At 42.9% G+C, this 23,349-nt stretch overlaps 1 protein-coding gene across 2 annotated transcripts in view; it reads right to left on the reverse strand.

Moving 5' to 3' along the window:
• The window catches only part of CAP1 (cyclase associated actin cytoskeleton regulatory protein 1), a 51,922-nt gene that overhangs the window by 13,108 nt on the left and 15,465 nt on the right, over positions 1-23,349 (reverse strand). For both annotated transcript variants that reach the window (XM_060784616.2, XM_060784615.2), the window contains exons 2-8: positions 21,130-21,251; positions 19,607-19,707; positions 12,886-12,963; positions 12,284-12,427; positions 9,949-10,034; positions 7,415-7,520; positions 7,117-7,306 (exon numbers count right to left, since the gene is read on the reverse strand). In XM_060784616.2, coding sequence (XP_060640599.2) covers positions 7,117-7,306; positions 7,415-7,520; positions 9,949-10,034; positions 12,284-12,427; positions 12,886-12,963; positions 19,607-19,707; positions 21,130-21,241 — 817 coding nt within the window. In that variant the 5' untranslated portion in view covers positions 21,242-21,251. The remainder of the gene's footprint in view (positions 1-7,116; positions 7,307-7,414; positions 7,521-9,948; positions 10,035-12,283; positions 12,428-12,885; positions 12,964-19,606; positions 19,708-21,129; positions 21,252-23,349) is intronic.

A 23,349-nucleotide genomic window follows, 5' to 3' on the forward strand; every position in this document is an offset into this window, starting at 1 on the left:
TGCAGGAACTAGCAATTGTTTCAAATTCAGTCCCTTGAAACTGAAGTTTCGTTCTCATGCTCTAGTTGCACTGCAATGTAGTTCCTTCCTATGTCATTCAGGGAGCATGAGAAGTTTTAGATCAGTTAAAAAAAGTAATACAATGCAATAGTATGCAAGACAAGGTTGACTATTTCACTACCAATGCTTTACTTTGCTCCAAATCAAGCAGTCACTGAATTTCAAAGAACCATTAAATATGCCAGAACATTTGCCAACGTCAGCTTTGAAATCTAACAGTAGTGGCCATTTGCTACTACTTACATTAGAATACACATCTCCCTACAGATAATCATATTACCTATACACAATTCTGTGCAGTTTTTTAACTGAAGCTAACAATGAGCTGCACTCGACTTCACTTTCTTAGCAAAATCATGGACTTTTGAGCACAAATCTTTACATCGGGTTACTTTACTCTTCATCTTAGATCAGGCCACACAACCTGTGGTCCTCCGGATGTTTTGGCCTCCAACTCTCAGAACTCCTGGCCAGCCTGCCCAATGGTCAGGAATTCTGGAAGCCGAAGTCCAAAACACCTGGAGGGGGAGTACTAGTTGTGCAGGCCTGTTCTAAATGCTGCTCCTCTCACGCAAGAGTCCCCCTTCAAACTCCATAGAATCCAGTGTGACCCCAGCAGTTCCGTATTTCCTCCCTGAATCATAGAATCATAGAGTTGGAAGAGACCTCATGGGCAATCCAGTCCAACCCCCTGCCAAGAAGCAGGAATATTGCATTCAAAGCACCCCCGACAGATGGCCATCCAGCCTCTGTTTAAAAGTCTCCAAAGAATCATAATGTAAATATCTAATATGCAGGATGTATTTTCATTTACTGGATCAAATTTGGCACAAATATCCGATGTGCCCATATTTGAATACTGATGGGGTTGGGGGGATTGATTTTGTCATTTGGGAGTTGTAGTTACTGGGATTTATAGTTCACTTACAATCAAAGAGCATTCTGAACTCCACTAAGAATGGAATTGAACCAAACTTGGCACACGGAAATCCCATGACCAACAGAAAATTACTGGAAGGGTTTGATGGGCATTGACCTTTAGTTTTGGAGTTGTAGTTCACCTACATCAAGGACTCAAACAATGATTGATTTGGACCAAACTTGGCACAGATACTCAATATGCCCAAATGTGAACACTGGTGGAGTTTGGGGAAAATAGACCTTGTCATTTGGAGTTGTGGTTTTTGGGATTTATAGTTCACCTATAATTAAAGAGCATTCTGAATCCCACCAATGATAGAATTGGTACAAACTTCCCATACAGAACCCCCATGACCAACAGGAAATACTGTGTTTTCTGATGGTCCTTGGCGACCCCTCTGACACCCCCTTGTGACCCCCAGGTTGAGAAACACTGCACTAAAGTGTCCAGCTTTATTCTGGTCTCTCAAACAGGATGAGGGTATGGGAGCTTTTGGGTTTTTTCTGAATCCTGACGAAGAGAACTCTTTGGCCTCAATCCTTCCTTCTTATAGCATCAGCTATTCCTCCTTGGAAATTCCCCTCAGAAGATCTTCAGAATGTGTGGGATTGTCCCAATGAGCAAAGACTGGGAACAGGGAAACCGGGGTTCAAAGACCATTTGCCATTGTTGCTAAGCTCACCTCCCAAGTCGCTCTCAGCTTCTGGTATGCCACAGAGCTCTTGCATGAATAGAATGCGACTGCAAGTTCTCTCTAATTATGCCTTTGGTTTGATGTAGAACCAAGTACAATTGAAACACAAAAGTCAAGCTGTCTCACGAAGCAAAGACTGGCTCCCGCCCCTTCACCTGCTGCTAAACCAGGCAGGCAGCCAGCAAGAAGGCGATGATGGAGTGGGAAAGATCGCTACATTTTAAGGATCAAATCCGGTTGCATTGGAAACAAGACATTCCTGTAATATAACTGTCTCCCCTCTTTGGCAAGAAACAGAAATTGTGCTCCAAATGGCACATTACAGCTCGTAAGTCCTTTATCAACCCTGCTATGGATGCTGTGCAATACAAGCCAATAGATCAGTGGTTCTCAACCTTCCTAATGCTGCGACCCCTTAATACTCATGTTCCTCATGTTGCGGTGACCCCAAACCATAAAATTATTTTCATTTCTACTTCATAAGTGTAATTTTGTTACTCTTATGAATCATCATGTAAATATATTGTCGAAGGCTTTCATGGCCGGAATCACTGGGTTGTTGTAGGTTTTTTTGGGCTACATGGCCATGTTCTAAAGGCATTCTCTCCTGACATTTCACCTGCATCTATGGCAAGCATCCTCAGAGGTAGTGAGGTCTGTTGGAACTAAGAAAACGGGTTTATATATCTGTGGAATGACCAGGGTGGGACAAATATGTAAATATCTGATATGCAGGATGTATTATCAGTCACTGGACCAAATTTGACACAAATATTCGATACACTAAAATTTGAATACTGGTGGGGTTTGGGGGGGGGGGGTTCATTTTGTCATTTGTAGTTCCTGGGATTTATAATTCTCCTACAATCAAAGAGCATTCTGAACTCCACCAACAATGGAACTGAATTAAACTTGGCACATAGAACTCCCATGACTAACAGAAAACACTGAAAGGGTTTGGTGGGCATTGACCTTGATTTTTGGAGTTATAGTTCACCTACCTCCAGAGAGCACCGTGGAGTCAAACAATGATGGATGTGGACCAAACTTGGCCTGAATACTCAATATGCCCAAATATGAACACTGGTAGAGTTTGGGGGAAAATAGACCTTGACATTTGGGAGTTGTAGTTACTGGGATTTATTGTTCACCTACAATCAAAAAGCATTCTGAACATGGGTTTTGTAATCCCCCCAAACATTGGGGTGTTTGGGCATTTTAATATACCTTTTTTGTTTATATATTGTCCTATTTCCAAAGGCTATAAATGCAGATAGGAACTTACAACAGAGAATGTAAGTAGTCAAGTGTGTGCATCAATAACCTTTTCAAAACTATGTCAATTTGGGATTTTTGTATATCTATTGTCTGTATGTTGCTTTATTTCTTATTTAGTGAATTCAAGCTTTATAGATAAGAATAACACCCGAAGAAGATATTACGAAACAAGGGAAACAACCCGGGAGACTTTGTTGTGTTACTGTTCCTGACATTATATATTGATGAAGAACCTTCTACAACATAGAAATTGTTATCTTGGAAGCTGAAATCTCATTATATTGCATTTAACAATATTTGAGTTATTATTTCTGATGTAATGTACTTATGAAGAATCTCCCGGTATATAGGTAAAGGTTGTCCCCTGACATTAAGTCCAGTCATATCTGACTCTGGGGTGTGGTGCTCATTTCCATTTCTAAGCCGAAGAGCCGGCGTTGTCCATAGACACCTCCAAGGTCATTTGGCTGGCATGACTGCATGGAGCGCCATTACCGGAGGTATTGATCTACTCACATATGCATGTTTTTGAACTGCTAGGTTGGCAGAAGCTGGGGCTGACAGCGGAAGCTCACGCCGCTCCCTGGAATCGAACCTGCGACCTTTCGGACAACAAGCTCAGCAGCTCAGCGCTTTAACCCATTGCGCCACCGGGGTATATAGTAATTGTTATTTTGGAAGTTTAAGTTTCATTGTGTTGACAAAATATTGATAAACAATCTTTCATGTATAAATATTAATTAATCGTGTTAATGTTCCTGCGTTACATTGATTGAAAAATTTCCTGTAATATAGGAATTGTGATTTGCAATCTGCAGTTTTTGCAAGCCTCCTACCAGCCTCGCACGAACATGTGCCCCACACTGTCATGCGCCAAACACGCCTGCTCTCCCCTCCCTGCTTGGGAGTCTCAGAAACACCCTTCCCTTGGCTGAGAGGCCAAGCAATCACAGAAAGAAAAAGAAGGACAGGTGGAGAGATCTTCTGTCTTCTCTGCCAAAGGGGATCATAAGAACATCAGAAATATATGTTTTCTGGAGGTCTTTGGTGACCCCTCTGAAATCAGTCTCGCGATCTTCCTAGGGGTCTTGACCCCAGGTTGAGAAACACTGGAATACAGCATCAAAGATCTTCTGAAGCAGATTCAAGTTCCTGACAGTTTGGCAGGCATTTCAACTAGCTGCTGCCAGTGGTGACACAGCACTAGTTTACTGCATTGCAGAACATCCAGTGCATCAATTCCAGTGCTGTATTCACATTCTAAAACAGTGGTTCTCAACCTGCGACCCCTTAATACAGTTCCTCATGTTGTGGTGACCCCCAACCATAAAATTATTTTCATTGCTACTTCATAATTGTAATGTTACTCCTGTTATGAATCGTGGCGCAGTGGGTTAAAGCACTGTGCCGGCAGGACTGAAGACCGACAGGTCGCAGGTTCGAATCCGGGGAGAGGCGGATGAGCTCCCTCTATTACCTCCAACTCCTCATGCGGGGACATGAGAGAAGCCTCCCACAAGGACGATAAAACATCAAAAATCATCCAGGCGTCCCCTGGGCAACGTCCTTGCAGACGGCCAATTCCCTCACAACAAGAGCAGTTGCTCCTGACATGACAAAAAAAAATCCAGCCTCTGTTTAAAAGCCTCCAAAGAATCATAATGTAAATATCTAATATGCAGGATGTATTTTCATTTACTGAACCAAATTTGGCACAAATGCCCGATAGGCCCAAATTTGAATACTGGTGGGGTTGGAGAGAGAAAGATTTTGTCATTTGGGAGTTATAGTTGATGGGATTTATAGTTCACCTACAATCAAAGAGCATTCTGAACTCCACTAAAGATGAAATTGAACTAAACTTGGCATACAGAACTCCCATTACTAATGGAAAATACTGGAAGGATTTGATGGGCATTGACTTTTGAAGTTGTAGTTCATCTACATCCAGAGAGCACTGTGGACTCAAACAATGATGGATCTGGACCAAACTTGGCATGAATGCTCAATATGGCCAAACTTGAACAGTGGTGGAGTATGGGGAAAATAGACCTTGACATTTGGGAGCTATAGTTGCTGGGATTTACAGTTCACCTGCAATCAAAGAGGATTCTGAACCCCACCAATGATAGAATTGAGCCAAACTTACCACACAGAAGCCCCATGGTCAACAGAAAATACTGTGTTTTCAGATGGTCTTTGGTGACCCGTCTGACACCCCCCTTGCAACCCACTCAGGGGTCACGACAATGGCGAAAGCGCGAGGCAGGCGAGGAGGCTTTGCGCGAGGCCAGCCTGGCCTGTGCCCTTGGGGCGGGGCCAATAGAGGCGGCCTCGCGACCCCTTTGGGAGTCGCGACCCCCAGGTTGAGAACCACTGTTCTAAAAGGTAATCAAGCCAATGAAGTCAGTACAACAGAGATAAGGGGACATGGCCCTTGTTCCAGCAATATTCGGAAAGGTCAGGAATTTCAGGGCTGGAAAACGAGCTTAGTGCAGCTCCAGCATTGCCTAGAAAGACAGCACATTTCCCCCCTAAGTTCTTCAACTTTTAGGCTGCTTATAGCACAACTTTGCCAATCCTCAACTGAGCCCAGCACATCATGTTCCTGAGAAAGGCCCTTCCTGTAAGTCTGTATCAATAAAGGGAAGATGGATCCTTCATGAGAGACCAATCTGTACCGTTGTAGACTGCCAAATCTCTCCTTCCAACATAGGTACACACTACATCAGGTGTCCCCAAATCTTTTAAGCTGAGGGCCAGTTCATGGTCCCCAAATTGTTGGGGGCTGGACTATAGTTTGAAAAAAAAAAGAACTAATTTCTATGCACTACATATCTTATTTGTAGTGCAAAAAATATGAAAAACAATTTGTGTGGCTTGCTTTTGACTAATGAGAGAGTCAAGATAATTAGGATTGTTGCTGTTGTGTGTCTTCAAGTTGTTTCAGACTTAGGGCATCCCTAAGGCAACTCTCACACAGAGTTTTCTGATCAAGATTTATTCAAAGGGAATTTACCTTTGTCTTCCTCAGAGGATGAGAGAATGCGACTGGCATAAAGTCACCCAGTGGGTTCAAACCACTAAGCCGCACTTTCTGAATTCCTTCCCTCTGTGTTGTCGAAGGATTTCATTGCTGGAATCACTGGGTTGCTATGAGTTTTCTGGGCTGTATTGCCATATTTCAGAAGCATTCTCTCCTGACATTTCACCCACACCTAAGGCAGGCATCTTCAGAAGTTGTGAGGTCTGTTGAAAACTAAGCAATGGAGGTTTATATATCTGTGGAAGGTTCAGGGTGGGAGAAAGAAATGTATGAATATTGCAATTAATCACCTTGATTAGAATTGAATAGCCTTGCAGCTTCAAGGTCTGGCTAATTCCTACCTGGGGAGATCCTTTGTTGGGAGGTATCATCTGGCCCTGATTGTTTCCTGTCTGGAATCCCACTGTATTCAGAGTGTTGTTCTTTATTTACAGTCCTAATTTTAGAGGTTTTTTTAATACTGGTAGCCAGATCTTGTTCATTTTCATGTTTTTCTATTGAAATTGCTAAGTTAATCAAGGCGATTAATTGCAACATTCACACTTGTCTCCAACAGACAAGAGTGCTTTCCCCCACCCTGGACAGATGTGGGCGAAACGACAGGAGAGAATGTTTCTGGAACATGGCCATACAGCCCGGAAAACTCACGGAAAACCCACTTTCCTGTTTCCAACCTACATTTCTTTCTCTCTTTCTTACTTTTCTTCCTTCTCTGTTTTCTCGCTACCTTTTGTTCTTTTTCTTCTTCTTCCTTCCTCCCCACTCTTTTTTTCCAACTACCTTTTTTTTTTCTTTCACCCACCCCCATCTCGATCATTTCCCTCTTCTTCCCTCCTCCCTCATTCCTTCTTTTCCCCCCACAGCAGGAGGGCGGGGTGGCTGTGTGCAATGGTAGGGGCAGAGGTATGAAAGGGCAAACACAGAAGGGGCAGGTGCATGTAAAAACTGGGGAAAATATCTCAGAGAGCTGGATCTGGACTGCGTGCCTTAGTTTGGAGATCCCTGCACTACATAAACCAGCAAAAGAAATTACCACCATGTCCTCTATTGTTAGTTCAAAAGTAAAATTCATGTTCCCGAGGGCGCTGCTTGGTCCCGTCTGCTGCGTTCACCTACCGGAAGTGATGCCTTCTCCCTGGTTGATCTGAGCAAAAAGAGCCGAGCGGGAGGCAGGGTCATCGGAGCCAGAGCTGGCGGGGGCCGGAGCCGGAGGAGGCGGGGGTCCAGGGGGTGGTGGCGGAGGCCCTCCACAGAAAGCGGGAGAAGGGGCCTGAGATCCATTTGCCTTATCAGAGGGCATTGGTCCCTGAGGGGCAAGAGAAAGAAAAATATATCTAGAGAGAAAAAAACCATACCCCAAGAACCAACAACAAAGTTGGGTTATGCTGAGGATGAAGGCCCAACCTGCACTCACCGTTTTGCTCCAGGACAGGCCTGTGGTGTGATATTCCTTGATGTATGCCTGCAGCTCTGTCCAGATGCTCAGGTAAGCTTTCACCCAGTCCACATGCTTCTTATCACTAGGAGAAAGAGGAGCCGGGCAGACTCGTTGGTCGAGGCAAGGGGGATATTTGAAACGCTGGCTGAAACGGGAGCCTTAGGCCCTCTACCCTCCCCCTCCTCTCCCAGTTTGAGGGTCATAATTTTACACAAATTGATTACTCAAGCTTCCCTAAAAGGAAACCCAATAGCCCCTCTCCCTGCTTGCTGTATTCCACTTCCTCCTGTCCCCAGGAAACTGCCATTCTGCTCCCATATCGCTATTCCTATCTTGGCAATACTACATTTGTTGAACCCCCCACTTCAGCATTTACTTTACACCAGGGGTCCTCAAACTAAGGCCTGAGGGCTGGATACGGCCCTCCAAGGTCATTTACCCGGCCCTCACTCAGGGTCAATCTAAGTCTGAAGCGACTTGAAAGCACACAACAATAACAACAATTTTATCTCAACAGCCAAGAGCAGGCCCACACTTCCCATTGAAATAAGTTTATATTTGTTAAAATTGTTCTTCATTTTAATTATTGTATTGTTTTAACTGGTTTTTTGCACTACAAGTAAGATATGTGCAGTGTGCATAGGAATTCATTCATATTTTTTTCAAATTATAATCCGGCCCTCCAGCAGTTTGAGGGACTGTGACCTGGCCCTCTGTTTAAAAAGTTTGAGGACCCCTGCTTTACACTGTAGAACACTATCACTGCTCAGTGAAATTATTCCTGGATTACTAAACTCAAGGTGGACAGGCCATGGCAGCCCCACAATGCATTCAGCATCTGATCCAGAATTTATTCACTGAGCCTGGCTTTCTGTTTCTGGTAATTGCTATCCTTCTTACTTCAGACATATCTGGAGGACTAAAGCACGTTACCCATTTGGAATGCTGGCCAATTCCACTTGAACTATATGGCTGCCATGATACATCTTAAAGGAACACCACCGCCAGCCATTTTTAATGTAACTGTATTTTAAACTGTTTTGAGGGTATTTGTAGTAATGTTCATTTTTGTTTTAGTTAATCATGTCTTACTGACCACTCTGTTGTATTTTTATTTCAATGCTTAGCCCTTCATGGTAAACTCATTGTTATTATTGTGCTCTATCGTGTATTTTGATAGGTTTTTGATATGTCTTGTACTCACTTAGGCACTGAATGTCTGCCTTCTTATGTGTAAACTGTCCTGAGTCCCCTTGGGGAGAGAGGGTGGTATAGAAATAAATAAATAAATAAAAATAATAATAATTATCATTATTCAGGATATATGGGATCTATAGTCATTGGAAGCATCCCAGAAAATTCCCTTTTATAACTATGTGTCCATTATTATTATTATTATTATTATTATTATTATTATTATTACTACTACTACTACTACTACTAGCTGTACCCGCCACGCGTTGCTGTGGCCAACCTTCCCTCCCTTTCTCTCCTTTCTTTCTCTCCTTCCTTCCCTCCCTCCCTCTTTTTTTTTTCCCTTCTTCTTTCTTCTTTCTCTACCTGTTTCTTTTCTCACTTCCTTTGCTCTTTAGTTCCATCCTTCCTTGTCTCTTTCCTTCCCTTCCTCTTTCGTTCCTTCTCTCCTTCCTTCCCTTTCATTTATTTCATTCTCTCCTTCCTTTCTTCTCTACCCTTCTTTCTTTCCTTCTTTATCTCCTTCCCTCCTTATTTCCCTCTCTCCTTCCTTCTCTACCTTTCTTTCTTTCCTTCTCTCCTTCTTTTCCTCTTTCTCCCTTCTCTTCCTCCTTCCTTCTCTACCCTTTTCTTTCCTTCTTTATCTCTTTCCCTCCTTCCTTCTCTACCCTTCTTTCCTTCCTTTTTCCTGCCCTCTTTCCCTCCTTCTCTCCTTAACTTCCTTCTCTACCCTTTTTTCCTTCCTTCTCTCCCTCTTTACTTCTCTACCTTTCTTTCCTTCTTTCTCTCCTTCCCTTCTTCTCTCCCTCCTTCCTTCTCTACCCTTCTTTCTTTCCTTCCTTCTCTCCTTCCTTCCTCCTTTCTGTGTATGTGTTTTGTGTGTGTATATGCATATATGTGTGTGTATATGTGTGTTTGTGTATATATGTGTGGTTATGCGTGTGCGTTATAATGTATTTTTTTTTGTTTTTTGGCTTTTTAAGTCCCTTCTGCTGGGTTTTTTCAGTGTTTTTATGAGTGATGGTTGCTCCTTGGTCTGAGAGATATCTTGTGTCCAAATTTTGTGTCAATTTGCCCAGTAGTTTTTAAGTTCTGTTAATCCAACAAACGAACATTACATTTTTATTTATATAGATTATTGTTATATCTTATTGTTCCCATATCCTTGAGCAGCAAAACCTAAGTAAAGGCCTTAGAGAAGCTGAAAGATGTTGAACAGTTCTTGACTAAGCATCAGCGTAAGCCACACACCCCCTGCAACCCCACATTAGTTGCCTGCAGCCTCCCACAGATTTGTAGAGCTAAACACAACCTACACATCTTTGTATTCCTTGAGGACTCGGTTGCTATAGAACATGGCGGCATCTGTCATTTCCTTCACGTAGGGGACGGGTTTGGGGGCCTGCAAGAAGAGAATGTACATCAGATTACAAACTCACAGTCTGTTATCAGAGTCTGGAAAAAGATCTCCTGAATTTAAGTTTAAGATCGTGATCCAATATAATCTAAAAGGCCCCTAGAAATGAGCAAGGAAGGTCTTCAGCTCCACCTGAAGAAGAGAGAATCAGGTAAGCAGGACTGAATGAGCTCTCAGGAAATTCGAAACATGGTAAAAACAACACTGGGATTTGGCTTGGCTTTGCATCATTTCATCTCTCATAGGAATCTGCCATCCAGTTGTTAATGGACCTAACTGTCAGAAATATTAGAAATTAACTGGGTATTTTTTATTACAAAAGTGTGAGTCAAGCACTGAAAGAGTTAGTCTGCCAAAGCCTGTTCGAGTCAGTGGGCTACAGATAGAGTCATCCTGAGGAGTGTGAGGTAAAACTCTGTGTGAGGGAAGCCTCGTGTGAGAAAGCTCTGGTGTGAAGGCTGCCATGTTTAAATCTACTGTGTATTTGTTTATTTGTGTTATGGAAACCTAGTTCTTGTAAATAGTGCAACCATATTATTTTACTACAAAGAAAAGCCTCATATCGAAGAGATAACATTGGTCTGTGTATTTTTGTTCTTTTTATCACTTTGGGCGACTGGTGCTGGGTCACACTGCTACTAATAAGTTACTCTGTTGTACAGTGTTCCCTCACTTATCGCGGATGTTACGTTCCGGGACCACCCGCGAAAAGTACAAATCCGCAAAGTAGGGACACTATATATATATATATTGCATTCTGAGGGTGAGGCAGAAGCAAGGAGAGATTTAAAGGCACCGCACACCTTTTTTTGGAAGGGGCTATAAGGTAATGATTTACATACTGCTTTGTATCTCCTCTCTCTCTCTTTTTATGATTGGCTGCCTCTCTCCTGAGGGGGAGGATGAAACTCCCTTCCACTCTCCATTGTTGCCAGGAGGCAAAAACCCACAAAACACTGAGTCTGTGAAAAGCGAACCGCGAAGTACTGAGGGAACACTGTACATTTATGAGGAGGGTAGTCTGGGAAGTCTGACTTGGCCACGGTGGTCCATGCTCTGGTTACATCCCGTATAGACTACTGCAATGCTCTCTACGTGGGGTTGCCTTTGAAGACTGTCCAGAAGCTTCAAATGGTTCAACGCTCGGCAGCCAGGTTACTAACGGGCGGCGCTCAGGGAGCATACAACTCTGCTGCTGCGCCAGCTCCACTGGCTGCCAGTTTGCTACCGGGCACAATTCGAACTGCTGGCTTTAGCCTATATAGCCCTAAACGGTCCTGGCCCGACTTACCTGCCCGAACGCATCTCCTCCTATGAACCAGCTAGGACGCTAAGATTGTCTGGGGAGGCCCTGCTCTCGATCCCGCCTGCATCACAAGTACGTTTGGCAGGGACCAGAGACAGGGCCTCCTCAGTGGTGGCTGTGGAATGCTCTTCCTACAGAAATTAGATCGGCCCCCTCCCTGTTAGCATTTCAGAGGAGGGTGAAGACCTGGTTGTTCGAGCAGGCATTTGAATAGGCAGTGTAACGAATATAGGAATTATGGAACAATTGGATGATGAGGCTGGATCTTGATTTTAACTATGAGACGATATGAGATGTTATATGATGTTTAATTTATTGTTATAATGCTTTTGTTTTGTTTTTAACTGTTTTATGATGTTTTAAGCATTGAATTTTGCTATTGTGAACCGCTCTGAGTCGCCCGAGGGCTGAAAAGAGCGGTATACAAATATAGTAAATAAATAAACAAACAAACAAGGGTCTTTTGTTAATAAGCCCACTTGCCCAACACTTGCATCTACTCCCTTCATCTTTCTCCAAAGTGGCTACGGGAGAGATGCCGAACAATATCTGGGGAGTCAAAGTCTGCTGCCTTAAAGAATCCTGATTCAGATTGGATGGTAAAATACGTTGGTTTTTTTTTGTCTATTGTACCGAATTACACTTCTCGTTTCTTGCACAAGCATGAAGATTTAACCTATGAAAAGGCTGGGCAATCCTGTCAGTAGATACTACTTAATACAGGATCTGTATAACCATAGTAATATGACCAGTGAAATCTACCCCTACCCAGTTTGTATATCCACAGAAGGTAAAGGGTAGCCACATTTAAAGTTTTGGCCCATTTTCAGGATGGCCTTCTCTCACACACATTGTTTAAAAAGTACGGAATCATCTTGGATGGAAAAGTGCCAAAAACTGGGACAGGGAAGTCCCCAGCAGCCCTTACCATGGCAACCCAACCTAGTGCAGGGATGCTCTCCCCAACCGTTGAGAGATGGTTAAAGAGTTTGCTGCCACGGTTCTTGTCCCGGAAGTTCTGGACGACTTGAATCTGGTCAGATATTGGCTTCAGTAGGGATGAGAAGTTGTTCTGCAAGAGCAAAAGATGTTCAACAATGCCTGAGTAACCTGCACACAAGATTGTCCCTTGTCCCGCTGTTCCCCTTCCTTTCATTTTCATTAAATTGCCTACTTAGTCAGTATTCATTTGCCCAGCAGTGCACCCATGTAATGGAGTTCTAAAGAGATGACAGCCACGTTCATTCAATTTTCTTCTTCTAGGAAGCTAACAATTCTCTTCCCCACAACCTCATCTTCTGTTTGTATCACGGTTGTGTAGACAGGGACACAGAAGCCCACAAATCCATCACAACTCTGCATGAATCGTTTTTCCAGGCCAACTTTCCTTCAATCAGGATAAGCCAACCAAGAACAGCAACTCTGCAGAAACACTTGTAATATGGGAGGCATCTTCTAGAAAAAGGAATGTATTTTACAGCTGGCCCTTGAGCTCCACTGCTGAAATACTAAAGGGTTTTGTGCACTTACTGCTGCAGGTTGCTGGCACTGAGATGCGGTCACCAGAAGAGCTCTTTCAGTCATCAAGCCTGCATGGACCATATCAGCCTTGAAAATGAGAGGCAGAGAAAGGAAAGATAAAGCATGTAAACATGTATTGTTACATATCACAAATAGCAAAAGGAACAATGTCACATATAACAGGCCCGTATCTTATTATCAAAGCTGAAAGCGAAAGCTGTACAAAGATCTTCAAACTCTAAATCAGTGGTTCCCAACCTTTTTTTGACCAGGGACGACTTTGACGAGGGACCATTCTCCAAAATTAGTAACAAAGGGGTTACAAATCGTTTTTTGGCCAGCTTTAGATTTGGTTTGGTTATTTGGGGTGCTGATTCAGAAAACTGAATTGAACAGACCACATCTGCTCTAGTTTCTGATACAGAACATATGTCATCAAGTAGCTGCAGTCTGCTCACCCACAGAAAACCATATTTAATAATCTAGAGCTGATGCGGTCTATCAAATGCAATTTTCTGAATCAGCACCCCAAATAACAACCAGGAACAGGCCTAATAATAATAATAATAATAATAATAATAATAATAACAATAACAATAATAGCAAAGGCTCTGGCATAAACCAGCAAAGGTGGTCCCACTGGTCATCGGCACACTGGGTGCCGTGCCAAAAGATCTCAGCCGGCATTTGGAAACAATAAACATTGACAAAATCACGATCTGTCAATTGCAAAAGGCCTCCTTACTTGGATCTGCACGCATCATTCGAAAATACATCACACAGTCCTAGACGCTTGGGAACTGTTCGACTTGTGATTTTGTGATACGAAATCCAGCATATAGATCTCGTTTGCTGTGACATACTGTGCTTTTGTGTCATTAAAATAATAATAATAATAATAATAATAATAATAAAATAACTTTATTTTTATACCCCGCCAACCATCTCCCCTAGGGGACTCAGGGCGGCTTACAATGGACACGCCCAAGATTACAATTAAAAACACACATGTAAAACACTTTAACCAATTAAAACATCAGATAAAACAAATAACAACACAATTGAAAGCAATATAAAAACAATACAGCTGAAAGAAACATAGCTGAGGTACAGATTCAATGAGTGCAATACATTTTTACAGGAGCGCAGGAAAGTACAACAATATGGTAAACTGGGCAGGAAATACAGGAAATTAAAACACACAAGTAAAACACTTACCACTTAAAAACATCAGCCTAAAAACAAAGGCACCAAGAAAAAAATGGTTGGGCTGTGTTATTATCCGTAGTAGTAATGGTGAGGCCGCAGACCATATTTTAAGTTCTTGTGGGCCACTGGTGGTCCATGGACCACAGGCTGGGAACCACTGCTTTAGATATTATAACAACTTACTGCTAAGTTAAACAGTAGTAGGTATGTATGTATTTTTTACAGTCCCCATACAGTACAAACTGAAAGAATTGGTTTTCTGCCGAACAAACTAAGAGAGCCAAACCTGTGTCCTTTACGGTATTTTGTTAAAATGGCAATAAAAGAATCCTCCACCTTGTGCAAGTAGAACAAACAACTCTGCATCTGTATGCTTGTCCACAATGTCCTGCCTCATGTACAGAGGAAGAATTGTTTAAAGCTACAGACAATGCGGTTACTGATGCCCGTTTTTGGTCAAAAAATATTTAGCTGATTGTGCTCCTTCTAGTTTTATCAGTTATATACTTATTTATACAACGCTTTTATACAAAATAAATACTGTATTTTGTTGTTATTATCTGCCTTCAGCCCACACTGACTTACAGTGACACTAATATAGGGGTTTGCTGGCAAGCTTTGTTCCAAGGAGGCTTGCTACTGTTTACTACTAAGGCTGAGAGAGTGTGGTTTGCCCAAGATGAACTGGTGGGTTTCCATGACCGAGTAGGATTTGAATCCCGTTCCCTCAGAATCCTATTCCATTCAAGCCACTACACCATGTTGGTTTAGTTTTTGGTCCAAGGAATAGAGCGCACACATGGATCCCTCCATTATTCCGCTCAATTTTCTCTTCAACGCCCTTGAAGAATTTTTTTTGGTCGTGTCAGGAGAAGATGTGCAAGTAAGACTGATTCAAGGATAGAGTATAGCCTTCAAAGCTAATGAAGGATTTGAGCCTAAATTGTTACAATCCTATTATTTAGCAGAAGGCTTCCAGATGATGGGACTGCCTTTACGATCACTTCTATGACTACAAGAGGAGTGTTGATTTTAACAACACAGGCTGACAATTTGACATCTTATCAAGCCATCTGGCGTAGCAGTTAGTGCTGAACTAAGACTGGGGAGACTTCCCCACAGATCCGCATTCAGCCATAGAGCTCAATGGGCTGCCCTTGGCTAGTGTCACCGACACAGCTTCACCTATTGTGAGGATATAACAGAGGAGAGGAAAAACGTGAGCCATGGGAAAGCAGGACATGAATGCAAATACATAAATAGGTCCAGTCACGTTAGACTCTGGGAGTTGGTGCTCACCTCCATTTCTAAGCCAAAGAGCCGGCGTTGTCCATCAACACCTCCAAGGTCCTTTGGCTGGAATGACTGCATGGAGCACTGTTACCTTCCCGCCAGAGCGGGACCTATTGATCTACTCACATTTGCATGTTTTCGAACTGCTAGGTTGGCAGAAGCTGGGGCTAACAGCGGGAGCTCACGCCACTCCATGGATTTGAACCTGTGACCTTTCGGTCAGTAAATTCAGCAGCTGAGCGGTTTAACCTACTGCACCACTGGGGGCTCCAAAATACATAAATAACCTCCAACAATTTAATAACTGGTTGTGAGCAACAGGGTCAGAGAAATGCTATCTAGCATTGGGAATAAACAATGGAAAGCCATTCTGAATCTGTGGGATGGTGAAGGATGTGAGTTGACTAAATAATGAGTTTGAGTAGTTCTGACAGGCGAGGTAGAACAGAGTTCAAATCCTTGTTTATTTAGTCATAGAAACCCACTGTGTGCCAGGTTTGTCTTAGGGACTCCATACATCAGAAATGTTTTTTATTTACTGAATTCATATATTGCCTATATCTGAAAGTGAGATCTAAAGTGAGAAGTGACTTGAATGCACAAAACAACAGGGACAGCCAATCAAGTTGTTAGAAATATTAAAGATTAACTAGGCATTTTTAATTACAAAAATGTGAGTCAAGCACTGAAAGGGTTAAATGGATGCAATGACTTAGCAAAAGCTGCAGTTCTATATAAGCAAGTGTGTCTGTAGTTTAGTAATCTTTTGTGTTAGTGGGAGAAAGGTCTGTTTGTGAGAAGGCCTCACAGTGTGAGGGAAGCCTTAATCTGTGAGAGAAGCCTCTCTGTGAGATAAACCTCGGCATGAGAAGGCCTCGTGTGTGAAGCTCCAGTGTGAAGGTTGAACTTTATTTGTGTCATGGAAACCTTGTCATCGTAAATAGTGCAACCATATTATTTTGCTACAAAGAAAAGCCTAAGGAAGATATAACATTCGTCTGTGTGTTTTTATTCTTTTTATTTCTTTAGGCTACTGGTGCTGGGTTACACTGCTGCTAAGTTACTTTGCTGTGCATTTATGAGGAGGGTCTTTTCTTAATAAGCCCATTCGCCAAACACAAGCAACTATAGTCATTTGAAAAGAACAAACAAAAAACCTTTCCAAATATGAATATATGTAAAAGACAATATATAGTACTGTTTTCACCCAAAGACAGTCACAAATTCACTGGTTGGTTTTAGGAAAGCTGTGTGGCACTGAAAGAGTTCTTTCAAAAGGTTTAGTGACATTGTATATCTAGGTGAAGTCTTTTGAACATTCTTTCAATCTATATAAATAAAAATGTAATGTTCATTTGTGGGATTAACAGAACTCAGAAACCACTGGACGAATTGACGAACAAATTTGAACACAAGACAACAACTAAAGCGATCTATATCCTTCATTCAAAAAAACAAAACAAAAAAATCGGAAAGAACTTAAACCCCCATAAGCCTAAATGACTATCAGAGCATGCGTTAAAAGAACTTCCTCCCCCGCCCCTCGCTCCTGCACTAGGGGAAAAACCCAACAGCTGAGAGAGGCGGCTTGAGAGAGGGAGGGAAAGGTGGCTGGTATATCCCTCTTGCTAACCCCTGCCACTCTCTTCCCAAAGGATTCAGAGAGGGATGGAGGGAAGGAGAGAGGGAGAGGAAGAGGGAGAGGGGGAGAGAGAGAGAGAGAGAGAGAGAGAGAGAGAGAGAGAGAACACCCTCCTTCAGATCTACCCTTTCCTTCCTTTCCTTTCCTTTTTCCCCCTTTCCCTCTTGGGTCTTGGCTCTCGGCAGCATGGAGGTACCTGCTGGGAACTCACACAAGAGGGATTCTGTATGTGTTTGCCCAGAAAGCTAATCCATATTGAGTTATGGGAAGGAATTCTGGGAAATGAAGTCCAGTATTCAAAGAAAGGACAAAAAGACACGCCCTGTGAGTTAGCAAAGGCTGTCCAGGAAGGCACAATCAAAACACTCCCAAAAGATGGCCATAAATTTTTACTTTATAGCAACCATGGGCCATAATATATCTACAATAATAATATCTATATATCTATCATAATATCTATAAGTCTATTATATATGTGTGTGTGTATCTATGATATCTATATGTCTGTAGCAATAATATCTACATGTCTATAATAATATGCATATCCATGTCTATAATTATAATATCTGTCTGTCAATAATATCTATATATCTATAATAATATTAATACCTATATGCCTATAATATCTATGTCTATAATAATAATATAAAATCTATAATATCTATATGCCTATAATAATATCTGTAAGTCTGTAATAATATCCATACATCTGTTGCTGGTTTTTGCTCAAAAAATATTTAGCCCTGTGCTCCTTCTATTTTTAATCAGTTTTATACTAATTTATGCAATGCTTTTGATACAAAAAATAACATCTATAATAATAATACCTACATGCTTTTAATAATATTTGTGTCTATAATAATATCTATACATCTGTAATAATAATAACAATAATAATAGCTATATAATATCTTTGAACTGGGTTATATGGCAGTGTGGACTCAGGTAACCCAGGGCCCTTCCACACATCCATATAACCCTATGGCCTTAAGGAGACTGTATTAGGTTGACACTTTGCCACTTCAGTTGTGTATTGATAGCTTAGAAACCAGCTCTTCCTCTTTTCTTTCTTTCCCATTTCTCCACAATGGTCCACAGCAATGCGTGGCCGGGTACAGCTAGTGCTACATAAATGCCTAAGAATTATCTGCTGCTACACAACTGTCAGCTTAAGTTATCAGTCAGACAGGAGCTAAGTCTAAAGAGGTAGAGATAAGGGCTGAATAGGATCAAAGTGACAAAGACTGGGGCGTGTGTCTGAGAAAAAAAGTACAAGGGTCAGGAGCCTTGTTGTGGAAGGGAAGGCAGGTGCAGAGGCCTCCAAAGTTTTCTTGCAAAACAAATGGAGAAAGTAGTGGGAATGCCATGGGTGCAGGACAGAAAATAAAGCTACAGTTCAGACATCAAACCTGGGGGTACACTTTCTAGCATCAGAAAACCCACTGCTGGTTTTCTGATGACAGCTGAGTGGGAACTCCCTTCTTAATCACCACTTGGTAGTGGTGGTTACATGAGAATAAAGTATTTTTTCCAGCCTCCCTTTTCTCCAATACAAATCCTGTTTTTTTGTTATTGTACATCAAGATTTATGGCACCCAACAGTCCTGATCATCAATAGCTCGGGTCTTGCAAAGTCAGAGCTGACGCTTCCTGACTGAAAGAAATCACCTTTAGTAACGCTTTCCTCTTTTCCCCGCTTTGGCTGCTCTCAAGATTACAAACATGGGAAACTTGCAATGTAAATGTTAAAAGATCTGTGCTGTTGATTTGATAACAGTTCAGGGCAGTTAAAAAAATTGACAATTATATAATTTGAGACTGACACTAAATATGAACCTCCTCAAGCTTTCAGTGCTGCAGCTTGTCTGTGGAGCAACTTCTTTCAAGTCAAGCATATCGTACAACTCTGGTATCCATAGGGAATCTGTTGCGTGACACTCCCCCCCCCCCCCCCGGGCGATACTAGTAGCTAATAGTATATATATATTGCTTATATTTCAGCTGGATGCATACAATAGAATTGTATTGCTGACAAACACATTTGAGCTGGCAGGATATTGTTTGGAGTGTGGTTAAGTGAAACCATGGATAGAAATCCATCCATAAGGGGGTCAAACTGTACTTCTGAGCTTGGAAATATACAGGGTTAGTCAAAATGCATAGGCCAAACATACATACAATTGTATGTATGTTTGGCCTATGCATTTTGACTAACCCTGTACTCTCCCCATCCTTAAAGTGGTATATCCAAGCCATCGTGTGTGTGGCAAGTTCATGTTTCAACTCTCTCACTAAAGTCTCTGAACAAATAAGATTTACAAGATCTTTCAGGCACTGCCAAAAAGCCCCTAATTAAACACGCAAATAATTTTTTTTGCAAAATGCATGAATGGAGACTTTTTAGAGAGGAAATAGGTGCACAACTCGTTCTTTACTGTAGCACCACTGTATTTGTTCCAACTCTTTGGTGGGGGGGGGGGGGGGAGGCTCACAGACTCAGGTGGCAGTTCTCCAAACTCCAGTGTTTAAGTGCCAGAACTGCATGTTTGGCAAAAATAGGATTCAGGAAGGAAGCCGGAGCCTTACATGCTTTTGGACATCACCACCAATCTCTTTGCTTATCTTCATGTATTCGGTTACTGGACCTGCCAAAAGAGCGTCGAAGGCTTGTACATACGCAGCTAGTCCTGCAGGGGGAAGACAGAAAGCAGAGAATGGGAATCCAGAGGTAGCAGATGCATTTGGATGGAAGCATTTGCAAGAAGTATATTGGCAAAAAAGTATATGAACGAGCTGGAACATGGTCAGAGAAATGGTCAAAGTTCTGGAAGCCATGAATCCCTATGAGGAATGGCTTGTGGATCTGGGGATGTTAATGGAAATTGGAGTGGAAATCATCTATTGGACAGCTGGCAAGCTATTTTACCTCGGCAGACTGAAAGCAAAACCAAGGTTACAACATCTGTTACAGAACTCCAATATGCTAATGACAACATCGTCTGTGCGCATTCAGAAGAAGACCTACAAGCCACTTTAAACACCTTCACAGAAGCATACGAGAAGCTCGGCCTGTCATTGAACATTGAGAAAACCAAAGTGCTCTTCCAGCAGTCACCGGCCAATCCCTCTCCAATGCTAGAAATACAGCTTAATGATGTATTAACTTTTTTGACCATTTCCGCTACCTTGGCAGCCACCTCTCCACAAAAGTCAACATTGACACTGAAATACAACACCACCTGAGGACTGTGAGTGCAGCATTTTTCAAGATTGAAGCAGAGAGTGTTGAAGGACCGGGACATCTGTAGGGATACCAAGGTGCTTGTTTATAAAGCTATTGTCCTCCCAACCCTGCTATACACCCGTGAGACGTGAACCATCTACAGACATCACATGCAACTCCTAGAACGATTCTATCAGCGCTGCCTCCGAAAAATCCTCCAAATCTCTTGGGAAGACAAGAGGACAAATGTCAGCATGCTGGAAGAAGCAAAGACCACCAGCATTGAAGTGATGGTCCTCCGCCATCAACTCCGCTGGACCGGCCACCTTGTCCGGATGCCTGACCACTGTCCCCTAAAGCAGTTGCTCTACTCTGAACTCAAGAATGGAAAACAGAATGTTGGTGGGCAGGAAAAGAGATTTAAAGATGGGCTCGAAGCCAACCTTAAAAACTGTGTAATAGACACTGAGAACTGGGAAGCCCTGGCCCTTGAGTGCTCCAGCTGGAGGTCAGCTGTGACCAACAGTGCTGTAGAATTTGAAGTGGCATGAATGGAGGGTGAAAAAGGGAAACATGCCAAGAGGAAGACGTGTCAAGCCAACCCCGACTAGAACCGGCTTCCACCTGGAAATCAATGCCCTCACTGTGGGAGAACATGCAGATCAAGAATAGGGCTCCACAGTCACCTACGGATCCACCGCCAGGGATCGCCTAAGTAAGTAAGTAAGGTCAGAGAAATGGTCAAAGTTCTGGAAGCCATGAATCCCTATGAGGAATGGCTTGTGGAGCTAGGGGTGTTTAGCTTGAAGAAGAGAAGGTTAAGAAGGGGCATGAGAGCTATGTTTAAATATTCTAAAATACTTCATATTGAATGCAGAGATCTTACCTTTCTGGGGGCTATCCCCACAGCTGCCATGCCCACCGGGACCATAAGACATCATCTCTAAGTGTCCCACTGCTCTCTCCAACCGTTCGACTAGGTTCTGCAGCTCTGTCATCTCTCAGCACCTGTTAAGTGTGACCACACATTAAGAAGACAGCAAGTACAACCAATACTCCAACAGACTTAATCTACAGACAATTGTATAATAATCAAAAGGTAAGGTGATGATTGAAACCAGAATGGATGACCGAAACCAGGACTATTTATTTACAAATTCTCAACTATTTTTGGCAAGAGTTTTCTGCTACAAAAATGATCCCAGACAGAAAGCAAATGTATATCACGCAACAACAATAAATAAAGGAATTGCTCTGTTTTGTTCACTTTGTGTCATTATTTTGTTCAGAGTGCCACAATACTGCTACCAAATGAGTGTTCAGTCTCTAAAAGTCCTGATCTCAACATCACAATAGTTTGCATTCTATAAGGATCATGCACATCCCTCGACAAGTTTAAGTCCTAGCTGTGTAAATAATGACTGTTTCATCTGAGAAATGTATACCAAGTCTACAAATCATCAGCGGCCAAAGAGGCATAAGCAAATGCTCATCATTTTGGACACAGAGGTCAAGAAAATGCTATTTCTGGTGGAGCGAGAGCACGGTCTCTCTAACTCAGCATCCAGTTTCCATTTGTGGTTGATGTTCAGGAACCTACACTAGAACAACATGAAGGAAACAGGTCTCCCTTATCATTTGCGGTGGTAGAAATGAAGTAAATAATAAACAACAAACAAATAAACGTGTCCCTCTATGTCAGGCATGGGCAAACTAAGCTCCAGGGGTTCGATGCGGCCCCCTGGGTGCTTACCTCATGCCCTCCTTCTTTTCCCTCTCCTCTCGGCATAGGGACGAGGTGGCCTACCACATCCTTTTGCAGAAATGACATGGGAGGAAGACATGCAGGTTACAGCCTGTGTTGGATGGGGTCACACTCCCCCTGAAGATGCAGGTTTGCAGCTTGGGTGTGATCTTGTACTCGTCGCTGAGCCTTGAACCCCAGGTTTCAGCGGTGACCAGGGGAGCATTCGCACATTTAAAATTTGTGCGCCAGCTGCGCCCATACCTTGGGAAGTCTGACTTGGCCATGGTACTCCACGCTCTGGTTACATCCCGTATAGACTACTGCAACGCTCTCTACGTGGGGTTGCCTTTGGAGACTGCTTGGAAGCTTCAAATGGTCCAGCATTCGGCAGCCAGGTTGCTAACAGGAGCGGCACTCAGGGAGCATACTACTCCTCTGTTGCGCCAGCTCCGCTGGCTGCCAGTTTGCTATCAGGCACAATTCAACGTGCTGGCGTTAGCCTATAAAGCCCTAAACGGCTCTGGCCCTACTTACCTCTCCGAACGCATCTCCTCCTATGAACCGACTAGAACACTAAGATCATATGGGGAGGCCCTGCTCTCTGTCCTTCCTGCATCACAGGCGCGCTTGGCGGGGACGAGAGACAGGGCCTTCTCAGTGGTGGCCCCTCGGCTGTGGAACGCCCTGCTTGCAGATATCAGATCGGCCCCCTCCCTGCTGGCGTTTCAGAGGAAAGTGCAGACCTGGCTGTTCGAACAAGCATTTGATTAAACAGTGTAATTGAGCATAGGAATGGAACTGGAATAATGGATGATGAGACTGGATTCTGATTTCACTGTTGAGGCGCTAATGATTGTTATTCTGATGTTTAATGATTTATGTTACAATTGTTTTTAATTGCCCTATACTTGTCTCGTGATGTTTTGTTTCGATGTTGTTCACCGCTTTGAGTCACCTGAGGGCTGAGAAGAGCGGTATATAAATAAAGTAAAGTAAATAAATAGCTGAGAGCCCTTTGGAGTGCTTTCAGCCACTGCATGCCTTGCCCTCCTTCCGGCATAAGTACGGTGCGAGCGGCCCCATCCTTATGCTGGGAGGACGGCCTGAAGAAGACACGTAGCTACTGGGAGCCCTAGGGAGTGCTCTTGGCCATCACCTGTCTCGCCCTCCTCCTAGCATAACGCTGAAAAGACAGTCTGAAGATCAAGGATCAGGGAGGAGGATCGGTACAGTCATTGTGTGTCTCGCTTTGTTTCAGCATAAGGATGGGGCCAGCAGCTCTGCCCTTTCCCAGGCCCTCCCCCTCCCACACCTGTTCCACTCAGCACATGCTCAGCCACCTTCCCTACAATGCGGCCC

Source organism: Anolis sagrei, chromosome X, assembly GCF_037176765.1.
Source record: "Anolis sagrei isolate rAnoSag1 chromosome X, rAnoSag1.mat, whole genome shotgun sequence".
Classification (NCBI taxonomy): domain Eukaryota; kingdom Metazoa; phylum Chordata; class Lepidosauria; order Squamata; family Dactyloidae; genus Anolis; species Anolis sagrei.